The sequence below is a fragment of the Ambystoma mexicanum genome, chromosome 11 (assembly GCF_040938575.1).
Source record: "Ambystoma mexicanum isolate Mex_15411 chromosome 11, UKY_AmexF1_1, whole genome shotgun sequence".
Taxonomy (NCBI): domain Eukaryota; kingdom Metazoa; phylum Chordata; class Amphibia; order Caudata; family Ambystomatidae; genus Ambystoma; species Ambystoma mexicanum.
Window position 1 is genome coordinate 833594210 of NC_090934.1, and position 16736 is coordinate 833610945.

Consider the following 16736-nt stretch of genomic DNA (forward strand, 5'->3'; position numbering starts at 1 on the left):
GGTTCCGAGCTCACTTGATCATAATCGCCCCATTTAACCACCTTGCCGGCTACCTCAGAGGCCGGACCCCTCGCGCCAGACTGAGTACTCCATCTGAACCTTGAGTCACTCAATCGCCATGCTTGGTTCTTCAGAGGCTGTGATGATGTCCTGTGCTTGACCGATGAGGTTTTGGAGGTGTTGTACCAGGTATGTCTTGTGCAGATGGAAAAGATATGTGGCATGGTGTAGAGCGAGAGGTGCAGACCCATTGTGCCCCATTTTGGTGGTCATTATGATTCTGTTGTGCTTGGCCAAGAAGGGCCTGCAGGTGCGCACAGTCAAAGGATATATGGCCTCGTTCTTAGTTTAAGGGACTGATGGTGCAAGGTTTTTTTTGTCCTAATGGTGGCCCAACTTATGTCAGAGATGGTTAACCTTTTCCATCCAACCCCCTTCTAGTCGCGGCATGGGATCTTACTTTGGTTCTTCCCTTTCTACTGGCGCCTCCTTTTGAACCTCTGCACTCAGTCTATCATGCTTCTGACCTTAAAGACTGTGTTCTTGAGGGACGTTATTTCAGCCAGATGTGCAGTGAGTTGCAGGCACTGCTGTGCAAGGCTCCATTGCTGCTTTTTGTTTTTTTAAAGAAAGTACTTTTCCCAGAACACTAAATTGCTTGTTTTCGTTTTTTTCATCCACAAAAAAGGAGAGACTGTATACATTAGCTGTCCTAGACAAAGAGAAACTCAATGATCTTTTTGGTTCTATTTATTCCATTTTGTGATCGAGACTGAACATTGCAGTGACCAAACAAGGTCTTGCTGGTTCATTTTTTTGCATAACGGAATGCTATGACAAGGAAGCAGGGTACCATCAGGCCCCCACGCCCATTCTGCTAGGGGTTGGCTGTCTCTTACTCCTGACAGCAGGGAATACAGAACAGTACAGTCTGGATCTGGCTAGGGGCAGCAATGCCTGCTACGGCAGTGCAGTATTGCTGAACTTCTTGGTTTAGAGCCCTCTCCCAATTCAATTACTGCTGTGGAAATCTATCAAGATGAGGAATCTGTAATCCATTGAAGGAATAATTACTTGCAGGAAATGTTTTTTCTATGGATTCTTCTCCCACAAATTCATCCCCCTCCCTTTTCTGCTTCTGTGGGCATCTCGTGGAGGAATGATAAGGGGTGTGCGTGCAGTTAGCACAATTGGACCACCTGTTTTGCTGCCTCTGGAAGTTAACAAAGCTAGATACTAATTTCTTGTAAAATGTTTGTTTTTAAAAAATGGCTCGCAAAAAAAGCTTTTGCCGTTTTTGTGCCTGTTTCCATAACATGGCAACCTATTCGCTCAGCTGCTGAGCATGGGGTTGGGGGAAGGAGAATGAGCCAAGTGGGTCTAGTGCATGCTATAAGTAGGACTACCGAAGTCCTGTCCGGAGTGGGGAAGTCTAGGAACGCGAGTGCTGGAGGGATGATGTTGAGCCGCAAACGCCCCCTGTTGAACATTTGTGAAAGCAGCTGGCACTGCAGGATCTCTCAAGAAGAGGAATCTTTTGGGGAAGAATCCATAGAAGGAACATTGCCTAGAAGTTATTATTAATTCCCTTATTGTCCCATCCCCTACCTACATGTGTTAGGTACTGTCCAATAGGTCCTTGGCCTTCCACATATAACAGAGGTGGGTTGTGTCTTTAGGACACTGCTATATTGTGGGGGCCAATAGAGGGTTTTACCTGCATGTTCGGTGGTGTGGTTCCCTTGTTGCCGACCTGGGGTAGTTGACCAAGATCTAGGCAGTAGGTGTAAGGTAGTCCTTTAAGACAATACTGTTTCAATAGTATATTGGGTATCTCGTTGCTACTGTGTGTTACACCCGAAGCACTTATTAGACCCAATAGATTTATATGTGTGATTTAATAAAGTGTTTATTCTTTCACTATATCCATTGTGACAAATCGCAGGTATTTGCCCCTTCTCCCCAAGGGGGAGCCACCCTCCGTGAGGCTGGAGAGGTGAGCCTGCTCCTTAAAACCCTCTCAAGTGGTCGTGGCCAGTGGGGCCTCACCAGCAGAGACTCCCCCTTGGGGAACAAGGACTTCTGTTCCTGTGAGGAACTCCCTACACCAACAAATGTAATATGAATCCTTTAGGGCCTTTAGTACTGGTGGGACAAATGGACGCTTTTTATAGGGTAACATTTCGGGATATTCACATGTTACCTAATGAAAGTCCCTTCGAATTAGCAGACCTGATACAAAATATTCTAGCCCAATGGTTGAGCAAGAAAACCCTACCAGAGGTTTTGGATACACTAACATTGGAACCATGTAATAGCACCCTTCCCCCACCTCTGCAAAGAGGTATATAACGGCAAGCTCAGCCCTCACTCGAAACTGCCATTCAGGTTCCCAAGCCCACTTGGGGGTGGACACACTAGGGAAAATAAGGAAGGCTGTAAGATCAGGAAGGCTGTAAAATCATATCCCAAAATTCCTTCTCGAATATCTGGGTAGGGCGGAAACCCCTAGAATAAACCCTCTCTGACAAAGAGTAACTCTTAAATACGAAATGGGACAAAGAACCCATACCCAACTCTCTCCACACCCCCCACCCCTTTGATTTTAATATGGGGAGAAGGAACATACGGCTCGTAAGCAGCAGTATCATGGGATAGAGAATGAGGAGACCGAGGATTACCCTGATAGGTCAGCAATATATGACTGGAACTGCCAACTGTTTCAGGCGCATGAGAAGGTACAAATTAATGGACTATGTGCTAAGGCACTTATAGACTAAGGCAGCCGTCAAACCAAGGTCAGATCCGACCTCATATCCCAGAAGATTTCCAGAACAATTAAGAGGTTAAAATAACCTGCGTGCATGGAGATGTAGAGACCTACCAGAAGGCCCCTCTATTAATGAGAGTCAGAGATCAACCTACACCCATCAAAACTACCATCGTACCTGGTCTCCCTGAAGAGGGAATTATTGGCACGGTTTTCCCGACCTTTGCCGAAGTATTCATTCCTCCTTTGGTCCAGGATACGAAGTCCCAGGACTCTCCCTTAGAATCCTGGGAATCTATAGTAGACCTATCGAATACTCCCATCTGGAACTGAGAAGAGGTCAGGTCCCCAGACACTGGGAAGTGGAAAGAACAGGGAAACATGGACTTGCTCAGTCGATTTCCTCTCTAAAAAGATGGGGCAGTCACCACCTTATGTTGAGGAGGTATGTGACGAATCAGTTATTTGCCCCTTCTCCCTGAGGGGGGGTGCACCCCCTGTGAGGCTAGGGAGGTGAGCCCATGTCGCAAAACCCTCCATAGGGGACGAGGCAAGTGGGACCTCACTGGGAGAGTCCCCCTTTGGGGACATGGATTTCCCTATGAGGAACTCCCTACATCAACAAATGTAATTGCGTACATGGGACTACCTGATGAGGATGAGGCTGAGACTGTGGCATCCTTATCTTTGGCTGAAGGCAATGTAAGACTAAACCTAATGGCACCAGAAAAGGAAGAGGTCTATTTAATGAGAGATGCATATAGAACTGTCCAGAGGAAGAGAAAGGTATAAAAGCATGATGTGCAGGGGAAGTCCCCTCGCATCATGACGCCGGCTGGGGGTGGAGCAGAAGTTGGTTGCAGAGCCTACGATTTCTGGAGAGAGAGCGAACATGGGGGTAAGACACCAGAGAAACGGCTCATGCAGAAACGAGAGGTGTTGCGTCTGTCGAGAGACATGCAATCAACCCGGTGGTGGCATGATATATGGCATTTATAACGCGCCCATTTCAAGGCGCGACAAGGCAAGGGGAACAGAGGGAAGACTGAGACAACGATCCTACTAGGCCAGGTGACATTGAGATAACGCAAGTGCAGGGGAGGGGAGGAGGGGGAAACGTGCAGGGGGAAAGGGGAGGGGGCAGTGCAGTACATAGGATAACAGTAAAATAAATAAAGACAATACATAAAAGTGGAGCCAGCTGGTTGCAAGGGTAAGTGCAGACGTCGGGTGTCAAGTGCTAGAAGGGGATGTAGGGATACAGAAACAGTCCCCGAGTGCAAGGATTGCCAGGGGGGCAGTACAGGTGTGCAACTGGCAGGGAGAGAACCTGGGCACGAGATCAGAGGCTAGCCAGGTAACCAGTGCAATTTTAGATTCAGCCAGTAGATCAGCAGGGGAGAGGAGGAGAGAAAGCAGAAGCAAAGAGGAAGGTTTTGAGGTGCTTCCAGGACCAGAGATGTTCTCCCCAAGTTTTAGAGAGGCAGGGAGGCTGTTCCAGAGGGAGGCCGCAGCAGAAGAAAGAGATCTGCCACCAACTCGCTGCTTGGAGAAGCGACTGACCCTGAGGGGAGTAGGAGGCAGATGAGCGAAGAGGATGAGAAGGAAGATATTTAGGAAGAGAGTTGAAGTTATTGAGGTCCCAGTCCCCAGAAGGCCTTGTGGACAATGCAGAGGGTTTTGAACTTCATCCTCACTGCCACTGGGAGCCAGAGCAAAGATTTCAGTCCTGGAGAGATGATCCCTGCGCTTGAGGCCAAGGCCAAGTCTCGCAGTCCTGTTTTGGATGAATTGCAGAGGGCGGAGAGTAGAGTCAGGCAGATTTAGAAAGCGGCTGTTGCAGTAGTCCAGCCTAGCGAGAACCAGAGCTCTGGATACAGTGAGCTTCTGGGGGAAGGAGAGGAAAGGAAGAATACCTCTGAGGAGGTGCATCTGGTAGTGTGACTTCTTAGAAATGTGAGGAGAGAAGGAAAGTGCGGAGTCGAAGATGACCCCAAGGTTTTTAGCCTCACAGGTAGGAACAGGAAGAGGGCCAAGATAGGCCGGCCAGAGAGTGACAGGAAAGGAGGGAGCAGGTGTGCCGATGAGGAGAATCTCAGTTTTACTGGAATTAAGCAGAGATCATTGGCGGCACACCACTCCTGTATGAAAGACAGTCAGAGATGAGAGAAGAAGTGGCAGAAGGGAGCCTGACTACAAGCTGGACGTGGTGGCAGGTATTCCCCAGGAACAACATTGATACCTGTCCCTACAGGAAGCAGGGGTCGCTTCACACCAGCAGCAATAGTACAAAGCAGGAGTCCGTCTTGGACCAGAGAACGAGAAACCGAGCAGTAGAGAGAGCAGTCCTGAGCGAGAGCAGAGTCCAACCACCGGCACCTACCAAGTAAGAGGTACTTAGGGGCCCGGGATAAGCGGGAGGCCCACAGGATATCGTTGTATATCAGAGGAAACTAGTCCCAGTACTCAAAACGTGTTATGAAGTACAGAACAATTTCATTTAAGAAGCGAAAAAAGCCTAGGAGAGAGGAAGGGGCTGAGCACACAGTTGTTGTATGAGCAATAAGTGGAGAGATACCCAAATCGGAGGTGAAAAGCTTGGAAGTGAGGTGCTGCATCAGTACAGTTGGGGGGATTACCAGTAAAGAAAGAGACACTCAGTCTGAGAATAGATGATGATAAAAGCGTAGAAAGGAGCAGAGGAAACCCCCCCCCCCCCGGCTCCCCCCACTCCCCAGCCTATAAGTGCTCCTGAGGAGGACTGGAAAGAGATTGCAAAGAACTCTGAGTAGCAAAAGAGGTTATTGTAAAAGACATTTGGACAAGGGGACCCCAGTACGCTGGAGAAACAAGTGCTCTGGAGCAGCTACAAGAGTTGATTGCAGAAACTACGAAAGGTGGCATAATTCAAGACTATTGAATGACCTGGAGGGGGAAACCACGTGAAGACAAATTGTTCCCTTGGTTTATTTGTTTGTCTCGGGAGGGTAGCTCAGCGGCAACGCGCTTGCCTTGGAAGTAAGCCGACACAGAGCAACACAGGTTCCATCCGCAGGTCCGTGCTTAGAAACCTCTGGGTATAAGTGTGTTATAAATAACCTATCATATCAAGTTAACATTAGTGGCAGGGCCAGATAGGGTAGTTTGGACATCATTTCTTTTGACTTTGACCACAGACGAGCACCTTTTAGTTTTTTTAGATAGGTAGGGTGTTCCCTTTAGTGATGGGGAAAGTTAGGCCTTCTACTTATAATTTAATTAAAAACCTGAATCGCCTCCAGAGTGTCCAACTCTGTCTTCCGACCCACCACATCATGCATTGTGCTTTCTATACATGTATGTGTGGCTTAATTGTACCTTTGGGTTAACCTGCTACCCCTAACTGAGAGTTAAGACCTATCACTCATAGTTACTTACCTTTGACAGGTTTGGCTTCTCTTTCTTGTCATCTGTTAGCCCCCGTTAAGGTTAGTGATTGTACTTCTATCAACAAAAGGTGATATGTAAACTGCCTTAACAAAAAGCTTTCTGTTGAGTTAGTTGGGAATGTTCGAATGCTGTTTTACATCCCCACCTTACATCCTCAACCCAAACTTAAGGTGAGCACAGGATGTTGGCTATGATTGGTTAGTCCCAACTGACCAACTCTGATCTGGTATTCAGACTGGCATCACCTATATGCTGTTAATGGCCATCTATAACAAGAGCAAAAAGACAGTTTGTCTACCCCTACCCTCAATCATTGAATTTGGTAGCCTTGTGCACAAGGGACTAGTGTTTGGGCTTCTGTGATTATTAGATGACAATCATAGGGTCATTTCAGTGAGAGAGAGAGAGAGAGAGAGACTCTTAGTTGTGAATCAACAAATGTACGTTGGGTTATTTCTACTGGGAATCCTACAAATACTGCGACTTGATAATGTCGCTTATACTGAATATGGCGCCTTTGCGCTGTACTAAAATCCCAACCCCCCGTCATTACTCCGACTAATTAGTTGGAGTAATGGGGGTCAAGTGTTGTGGGGGTGTCCCCCGCATCCATTTATATGGTAGCAGGGGACAATAAAGAAAAAAGGACCCTGCAGCACCAGTTCAAACCCACGTTAGTGGGACTGAACTGACGCAGCAGGGATACAGTTGAGATGGAGGCACACTTCTGGGTGTACCGCCGAAAAAGCAAGTGGGTAGGGGGGAGGCATACAGGGGATGCACATGTATGTGATCACTGCGTTGCACCATAATGAAAGTCTTTTTGAAAGTCTGCATTATTGGCGGCATAGTGATCACATAGATCCTTTTTACTGAGACCAGCATCTGAGGCAGAAAGGACTCTTTCCTGATATGAGAAGGGCACTGCAGTTTTACTGGGCCAGGACTAAGAACTTAAAGAGTTCTAAGATTGTTTTTAAGAAGTATGGCAGCCCTTTCACTTGAAAACCGGCGCCAAGGCCTCCCTGGTCTGTTGGGTTTTCTGGTACATTCTAGAGGCAATTGATGGTCATTTTCACTCATGACAGGCCAAGCAACCAATCAGGTTGCCAAGAGCGAAAGTGGAATCGAACAGTATAATCCTTTATTACCTGGTTGCTCTTGGATACTCTAGCTCGCTGCCCCCTCCCTCTTGAGCTTGCATGGAAATAAAAAATGGGCTCTTCCTAGAGCTCCCTTGGTCATTTTCATGGCAGGCTCTTAACTCTGGTGTGTTGTGCCCTGCTCCACGGGGCTTTAATACCACAGTGTCAGAAATTATAAAACAAGTCAAACAATATTATCAGGAGACCTGGAAGATGCAATCAAATTACTAAAGAAAACACCAAAAACCACTGTTGCACAGCTAAAAAAAAGTCCATATGAAGGATAGTCCAGTGCGTTTATTGGAACTATAAAATGTAAGTTCTTCTTTGGTGTTATTTTCACTTTCTTGTAATATTTGCTAATGTTTTACTACTAAACGTTTTGTGCTGTAAATTGTGCTGTAAGATCTGAAAAAATACTTTAAAAATGGGAATATTTTTGTTAACAGAAAAACAGGGGTTAGCAGGCACAAATTAGCTTTTTCATTACCTTGTAATGTTTCTTTTGCAGTGGTTACCCCAGCTACCCTTATCCACCAAGTGGTCCATATCCATCACCGACTCCACCACAACATTATCCTAACCAGACACCAGTAACAACTACTGGTAAGTTCATTACCTCTATGTGAGAACTTGAGAGGCTTCCATTGTGTTGAGTTTTCGTTATTTAGCACTAGATTGCAATGGTCTTTGTGGTATTGGAAATGTATGGAAAATAAAGGTTTGGGTAATAGTTGATTAGTAGCTTATCGTTTGTGCACTGAGCTGTGGTGCTGGGTAAAGACCACAGACCAGCAAGCTACAATAGAAAATGGTGGTACAGTACTCTGTCCCTTTTGTGCAATGTTCCAATTTCTGTATAAAACGCACAGCTGCACCTTGAACATTGTTCCTGCACTTTACCAGCGTGGCCTTCTGCCAAACATCAGAACTGAGTCAGCGTATTTACATTGTACAGGGATATTTTTTGATCCAAGTATGGCACATATAGAGATGCCAAGATCTATGCCTTCCAAAGACCCATAAGGGTTGCCTGCAGCTGAACCTAAGTGAGAGGAAACTGTTTTATAAAGGAAGCTTGCATTTCTCCAGCATAGGATCTTTCATAGATCCACATGCTTGAATATTTCCTGTCGTCAGCCTGGCAATCCCCATGTCAAATCATAATAGCGATACATTGCACAGACACAGTAATGGTCAACGCCTTTTGACATACAGACTGTCATTTTGGTTCTCACTACATCTTAGGTGGGCAGGATTTGACACCACCAGACTCTGTTTGGATGTTGGGGAATCCGCCATAGCTCTCCACTTTTTCTTCAGCTTGTTAGTACATTCCTGCCTGCCTTATTCATAAAACCTCTTGAACAGTCTCCAGATATTGTCAAGTTATAAGCGCATCTTTATAACCTTTTCATGGGCATGTCTGAGGGTTGTAGGAAAAATGATACTGCAAAACACCAAAAATCCTTAAGAATAGTGGAATGTCTGGTAAGAAAAACCGTGCTCTTAGAATCCCACACCAGGAGTGTATTTTACTGCCTGCCCTCTCTTAACCAGAGTACTACAAGATTTCCAAAGGGTTTACCCAAAAAATCATTTTGGACAGACGTTGGAGCTGGTGGTGTTCTTGAGAAAATTGATGGCTATCCTCTGGTGAGGAATGAGTTGGAGCAGCTTCAGCCGCCTTGAAGACTTGTCAACGGAGGAAGCATTCATTGTCAATCAAGTCAACACGGAAAGCCTTGTCCATGACCTTGTCCTTGGTTAATTCCCCAGCAACAGAGAAACACTGTGGAACACAGTCAGCGGACAAATTAATGCCGTCCTTCACTGCCATGATATTGTTGCTGGCATCCCTTGTGAGCCACCATATAATCACCTTATTGCTTGGACGAGATTTGTCAGAGCTTCTGATTGTCATTTTGGGGGAGTAGTCTGACCCTTTGCAACACATGGAGGAAGGAATAGAGGCTTTGCCCAGTTAATAAACAGATTTCACAACCTGCACCCCCCTTGCTTGAAGATTACTCGAATTACCTTTTTGAGCCAACTGTCATGAAGTCTCTTCAGAATATTGACAGCATTTCAGCAATGCCAGAAAATGCTTCAGACTGATGGAGCACTGTTGGAATCGTAAACATCTGAAAGGAGTCACTTAACCACACTTTTCAGGCCAGTGCCACTTCCTAACAGTGGCATTCTTGCTAGTCTCTCCTGGTACTACTCCAGTTCAAGGACATTACATACCTCTTCCCCAGCGTACAGCCGGTTGAGTCTGGTCCCTGGATGAAATCCATGGATGCTCCTTAAAATATGTTTTCTTAAGAGGAAAAGCCCTGGGATGAAGAGCCAAGATCCTGCTTGACTCCCCAAATTATGGCCAATGGAAGGACTAGACTATCCCAAATCAGAGAAAGTATGACTCCCCTGGGGAAGTGGATCTGCCAAATGTCTATCTTTAATTTCACACATTTGTTAAGGCCACAGAACCTTTTGATCTACAGGTGACCACTCAATAAAATTAATCGATTTTGTATGGGCAGAAAGACCAATGCCTCCACATTACTGCAACCCTACTAATCTTGGACACAATTTGTGAGACCAGAGAGGCAATCCTTAAGGCACCACTATCTGTGCCAGATAATACTGCATAATTGATAGGCTGGAAAAAAAATGCAAAGGGCCAGATTCAGCCTCGCTTTCCTTAAGAGGTCATCCCAAACTGGACTTGGTAATAAGTTTCAGGGTTAAAAATTAAGATTCATGGGTGTCGGGCATTACCCAATGAGCAGGAGCTACCGCTGGAGAACCAGGAGTGCATACACAACTTTAACATGAGATGCACACTTTAACTGTTGGTCTGTTATGTGTGATTCTTTGTTTAAAGATGTACCAATTATTTTTTATTTACATTCTCAAACACTCCAAAGTTAATTTTGCATATGTTTTTTGTTTTTTAATGGACCGTTTAGCCTCAGGAGCCAAAAGCAGCTCCTGGTAACCAATGGTTTTAGGCTGATCAGGCTCTCTTAGGGTACAAGGAGCAAAATAGCTCTCAGCAATTGCAAACCCTGTGTTTGATTTCGCACATGGACTAGCTAATGCAGCTTTGCCCTTGATGACCACTCATTGAGCCATCCTTCCGGATAAGGAGGGTAGAAAATTGGTGGCCATAACGCAAACAAATGTGAGATCATCGTCCATGACGATCAGAACGGGAAATGCAATAGCAATGATACGACACAATTTTGAGATAAGATTAATTCATTTTAGGACCTAGATCTGACCTGTAAGACAAGGTTAGGGAATTCTTAAAGAAGGCAGAACTACCTCTGATCATGATATAGATTCTGCAGTAGATGTGTTTGGTTCTGGGTTCAGGCAAATAGCGCACAGGGCAGTTCTCGGGCGACAGACTTGGATGACATCCACAGATTGCTCTCCGTAGCCCGAAGATCTTGATTTGCTTTTTAATGGGCACAATCTTTTAAGTAAACGATTGATGTCCACTTTAACTGCATCAAATCTGGTGCAGCTCCATCTAAGGCCATAGGTTCCCTCTGATAGTGGAACAGGCAACCTTTTTGACGCATTTATAACAGTCACAGAGTAATAACTGATAGTGGTTACGGGGTCCCACTGCTTGGCCAATACACCCTTCAATTTCGGGGGAACCACGTGTCCTCCCACACATACCCTAGAAAAATGGGACTGGGGCTTTCCTGGTGCCTCATCTAAAGAAGATTGAATAATTTCAAATCCTCTTTACACACAGCACCCCAGTTAGGGGTTGAATTCAGCGGCACATAAAAAACGGACATGCCATTAACTCGGATAATGGGTTCTGGTCATTGTCACCAATTAACATTCACTGGAGTTAGTCAAAAAGCCCCCTCAGTCACTGCCAAGAGCTACAAACCACCACCAAATGACCCTACTACAGAAGGAAATGTTCAGTCTGCTGCTCAAATGAGCTCTTGAAACAGTGGCAAGACGTCAATTAGGAATGGGATTCTATTCCTGCTACTTCCTGGTGCTTAGGAACAGACTGTCTCCCCCCCCCCCCCACCCCCACTCAGGATTTGCATCACTCCAAAAGGTTCATCAAACGACTCGCCTTAAAAATTACCACTGTGACAAATCATTGGATGTCGTCACTTCTACCCGAGGGCAGAGCCCCTTTGCATGAGGCCAGGGAGGTGAGGCCGCTACACGACAGTCCTCCTGGGAGTGGTACTCAGCAGGCAGATCTTATGGAAAGGGAAACCCCCCCTATGGGACTAGGGACTATCCAGGGAGAACACAATATACTTCCTATCTGTCCCCCTCACCTAACCCTCCTCTACCTTGCCATCCTATGTACATGAGTCATGTATGTGGTAGCAGTACTGAGATGAAGAAGAAACAGGTCCACCTTTGAGAGAGCTCTCAGGGAAATACTGGGACGAGGAGGAGGTGCTGAGGCATGAAGAGCGATCACCACAAAACACTTTGGAGCAGTCTAGTTTATCAAGAGTTCTGATTGGCCAAAGCCAATACAAAATAGAAGGGGGAAAACCAAGCAGTCAGACCATCCCAGGGGGATCTGCAAACCTGGAGCACGTCCAGCGTCGAGCAGAGAAGAAGCCGCTGACCGAGACGCAAGGACTGGAGAAGGTGTCCCTACCCGGTCTGCAGTTCCCTGGCCAACCGGAGAGCTGGAAGAGTGGTAGTAGTCTGACGGAGCAGAGCCATCGGACATACTGGTCGTGGAGACACTCGCCACCCGCCCAGCACCACTGCTGTGGAGTCGTCGCAGTAGTTGCACAAGCCGAGCGAGAGTGCGAGAACCCGAGCGGACCAACAGAAGTGCTTGCAACCAGTTAACAAGACTCTGCAGAGACCCAAAAGGTGTAAGGGCTTTTGGGGGACAAAGAGGGGGCAAGAGAAGACCGGAAACCAGGGTCTGGGACCCATACATAACTGTAGAGTCTGTCTTAAGTAATCTGAGATACAATAGTACCTGGCAGGATAGTGAACCAGGTCTATCACCAGAAAGATATAAAGAGGAGAGAAGGGTCTGGGACCCGCAATGGGAGAAAGGTCTTCACAATGCAGTACCTGGAAAGGAAGTAACGCAGGTCAGCCAACACGGGTATGGGACCCGTGCCCAAAGTAAGAGCCTGACAAGGGCCTGGAAAAGGGAATCATTCCCACAGCCTTTCGTGAACTGTGGTAAAGAACCTGAGAAGGGCCCGGGGAAAGGAGTCATTCCCCCTACTACAGTGAAACTACAAGCCAAGAGAGACCCGGGGAAGGAAGCCATACCCCTAGTGTTGTGTACCATAAAACCATGCAGGAGGAGGCTTGATAAAGGAAGTCATTCCCCAGGCACTGTGAAAGTATCGAGAACCAGATACATGGAGAATGGTGAAATTCTCCAGGAACTCGATAGTAAGGAAAAGTATGAGCAATATTGAATGATGTTTGAGTTGGAACTGAGAGCTTTATAGCATCACAAAATGGAACTTTGTTTTGTATCTTGGAAACTGAGACCTAGTTAAGAGAGTCAATCTGTCAGGCGAAATATCCCACCTGCTATTGGAACTATAGTCCATTTTCCAGAAGAAGAGAGCCATTCCTCTGGACCAAGAAAATCCACTACCACTACCTCTTTAGTATTAGTTACACATGTGAGGGACAGAACAGTGGGCTCTTTTTATTTACTTGGACATTCTGACTGAATCCTTAGTACCTTAGTTGGGGCAGGGAAACTCCTCTTAGAGTTTGGGAGAGAAGTTTCTGCTTTGTTTGAATTAAATAGGTTATGCCAACAACCATGCCATTTGTGTGTCGGTCTCCTTCTCCCCCTTCCTTACACCACATTGAAGCAGGTCATTCTGTGGGTGGAGGGGGAATTGTGACAACAATAGTTTGCCTGCTTATACATTTCAATCCATCAAGCGTGCACAACCTACATCAAGTTCATCGTGCTGGACAGCATTATCCTGTCTTGCCCTTCAATCACAGATCTGCACCAAGGGTCTTTCAAAGTGCCTGGCACCGGTTGTTTAGTATCTGTGCAGGAAGGAGTCGAATTATACCCATACCTGCACAAATGGCTAGTGAAGGGCACAGCTTGCCAAAATGTGTACAGAGCAGTCGCAGCTCTCGGCCATCTTCGCTACTCTGTGAACTCCAAGGCCTCCTCTCATTCCAGACAGTGCAGTTCTTAGTAGCAGACTTCAGTTAAGTCATTCCAAAGGGACGATCCTCAGCCGAAAGGATTGCACACTTAAGCGTGTTGGCAGATCAGTTCCCCTCATGAAAGACCTGCAAGGTTTGGGATTTCAAAACCCAATTGGCATGAAGCGTTAATTCATATTTCTGGTACCTCATTGCAGACTAAGGATGCACTCTGTCCAGGAGGAGAGACACTGGTTATGAACACAAGCTACGTGATCAAAGGACAATCCCCTCTGTCTACTCTTCTACAGGTCACTGCGATATTGAAGCAATAAAGATAATCTGCTCAAAGGGATGCTGTTGCTGGTGTCTACACCCGTAATCACCTTAAGAGCAGGCATGTCACTGACAGGGTGGATAGTGTTAGAGTGGATTTCTAAACTCTGGCCTGATGGACAGATGTTTAGGAGGCCACCCTTGTTGGTGAAACAGGGGACACTTCTCGGAAGCTAGTCAGGTAGCTTGGAGAGCAGAATGCTAAATCTCAACAGGAGTGAGGGTGATTAGAGGTCTTTAATGAGCAGACACAGCGAAACACCAAGAATTGCCATTAAACAAAAGTATACGAAAATATACGATTTATTAGGAATTCGAGTAGTAGTTGTGCAGTTATCGGGTAATAAAATCACAGCAAAAATGTTGCCAGTAAAAAAAACTGCCTAAAAAATGCTGTGGTTTGCCCCGGTAAAGGTGTACGCATTATACCATTTAAGGGGAGTGGGGGTGTCCCCAGCTCCACTTAAATGGTATAATGGTTCCTGGGGTGTCCCCTGCATCCTTTACATGATTGTTGCGGAAAAACCACAGCATTTTTGCCACGCTATTTTGTATTCACTGCCATTTTTGTCGTGATTTTAAGACATGGGACCATTGGGCACTGGAGTTCTAAATCCACTGGCGCAGAACTCTGAAATGATTCACTGTTTACTTGTTATGATATTGGGTGCTCAGAGATCACGGGGTCATGGTGTTGCCCACACCTCTTGTAGGGCTGTAGCCTTTGGGTTGGGCCGGATATATTGAGCATAAAGAGTAATGAGTATTTGTGTAGACCAATTTTTGAGTAAAATGTATTTTAATGTTTATTGCCTCAAATCGTGATTTGTGTTGTCAGCCGACACGTGTTTCGACCCTGCGGGTTTTTATCAAGGCTCAGTTGTTAAGTTTGGTTACATTGTGTAATAGAGGGCGATATAAAGACATTTGGTGGCATAGGTCAATACATTTGGTGATGGGTGTTATTCATTCGTATGAAACCCCATTCGCATGTTTCAGGACAAAAGACATGTTTGTTTGGAAGAACAGTCACATAAAATATTATGACAATATATTCCAAATTGTTAAGGAGAGAAAGAATGACAGTTGGGAAGGGAGGAGAAAAAAAGAGGGGGAAGGGGTTGCAGTTAGTATAATGTTGGGCATTGAGCCATGATTCAATTGTTACTGAATGAATTTATAATTTGTAAATATTATTGTTTTAAGCCTGATACGGTAGGCCTTACCTAAAACGTTATGATATTCTACATCAGACGGTGAAATGGTGCTTAAGGACTGGTCGGAGTGTGCTCTTCCCACTGTAAGTCTGGTTAGACTTCCATACCCTACTGGGCATCGGTTCTGTGATTATAGAAAATTGATGCGTTGGATTCCTCCGTTGGGAATGAGAATTTACTTGTTAGGCAAAATTGTATGCAGTACCCTTTGGGTGCACTACAACAACCCTGACCACCTGGCAATAGGAACCCAACCTTTGGTATAAGTCTGTACTACACAGGTTGGTAGCGTGTTGAGCAGCCAGGCTTATCTCAAGAGGGGTCAATGTAAGCTGTAGGGGAGTTGCACAGAGATTCACAGTGACAAGTATTCAAATAAACTCTTGGACACAAGATTTCTTGATTAAACGATTATTAATTTATTTAACAGTCAGTTTGAATGAGCCTTCTTCAGAAGGGGCACTATAATATTTACACACAATAATACACGCCAAAATACTCTCTTAATATTTCGAAATCAGTAAGTACCCTTGTCTATGCCCTTTCTATGGTGGCCCACGCAACAGATATAGCAGACCTATTACTAAGTGAAAACATAGACTTCCTACCTATTACGGAATCTTGGCTCCACCCAGCAGCTGGCCCAGCAATTATGCTAGCCATCCCAGACGATTACACCCTCCTAAAACTTGATTGTACTACCTCTCAAGGTGGAGGTCTTGCCATAATAGCTAAAACCAACCTTACACTGAGACTCTCTCCACCCCATAACTCAGACGCATGCGAATCTCTAACTGCCAAATTAACCATTTCTAATACGCAGTTGGTATCTATCCATCTCATATACCGACCTCCAGGCCCCCTAGGATCCTTTGAAGAGGACCTTAAGAAACATTACGCCTGAAAACCTTATCCCATTGATTCTTCCCACTCTCAACTCTATTTCGAACCACACGCATCACTTCACCATGGTAGATATGTACAACAAAGTGATGCTATCATCCCTTGACGTCATAGCACCATTGAAAACGAGAAAGAGCAAACCTCGCAAACATGTGAACACCTGGTTCTCACCTCACCTAAAAGCTATCAGACAAGAAAAACGCTGATGCGAAAAAAACTGGAGGCTAGACCCGTCAGAGAATAAGAACAACAACCTGAGTAAACTAGCCATCCTCTACAAAAAAGAAATCATCCCAGCCAAACAAACCTCATACAACCTCAGGATCTCTCAAGCCAAGTCCAATACTAAAGAGCTTTTCGCAATCCTGAAAGAGGTAGAATCCCCTATCTAAGCCCCAGATGCCTGCCTTAAGGACAAAAACTGGTGCACAGGCATACAAAAGGCTCTGGCCAACAAAATAACCCTTCAGACCAAGATCAATAATTAAAAAATAACATGCTCCCCACTACTTCCAAATCTAGTAACACCATTGTGCTAGCGCCGCAAACTGTCTTGCCCTCACTTGACATGCCCATTCCTCACTTTAGCTTTCATAAAGTATCCACCAAAGAGGTCAAAAAATTCATCCTCAACCTCAAACCCTCGAACTGCCATGGTGATTTATGCCCAGCACAACTGATAAAAGATGCTGCTCGCAAACTCTCCCCATTCATTACCAAACCTTTATAAACGCTTTCTTCACCTCAGGCACTATACCCAACAATTTA

General features: G+C 45.6%; 1 protein-coding gene across 1 annotated transcript in view; it reads left to right on the forward strand.

Moving 5' to 3' along the window:
- The window catches only part of TSG101 (tumor susceptibility 101), a 586297-nt gene that overhangs the window by 452846 nt on the left and 116715 nt on the right, over positions 1-16736 (forward strand). The window contains exon 7 of the mRNA XM_069623783.1: positions 7856-7950. Within this exon, the coding sequence (XP_069479884.1) occupies positions 7856-7950 (95 nt within the window). The remainder of the gene's footprint in view (positions 1-7855; positions 7951-16736) is intronic.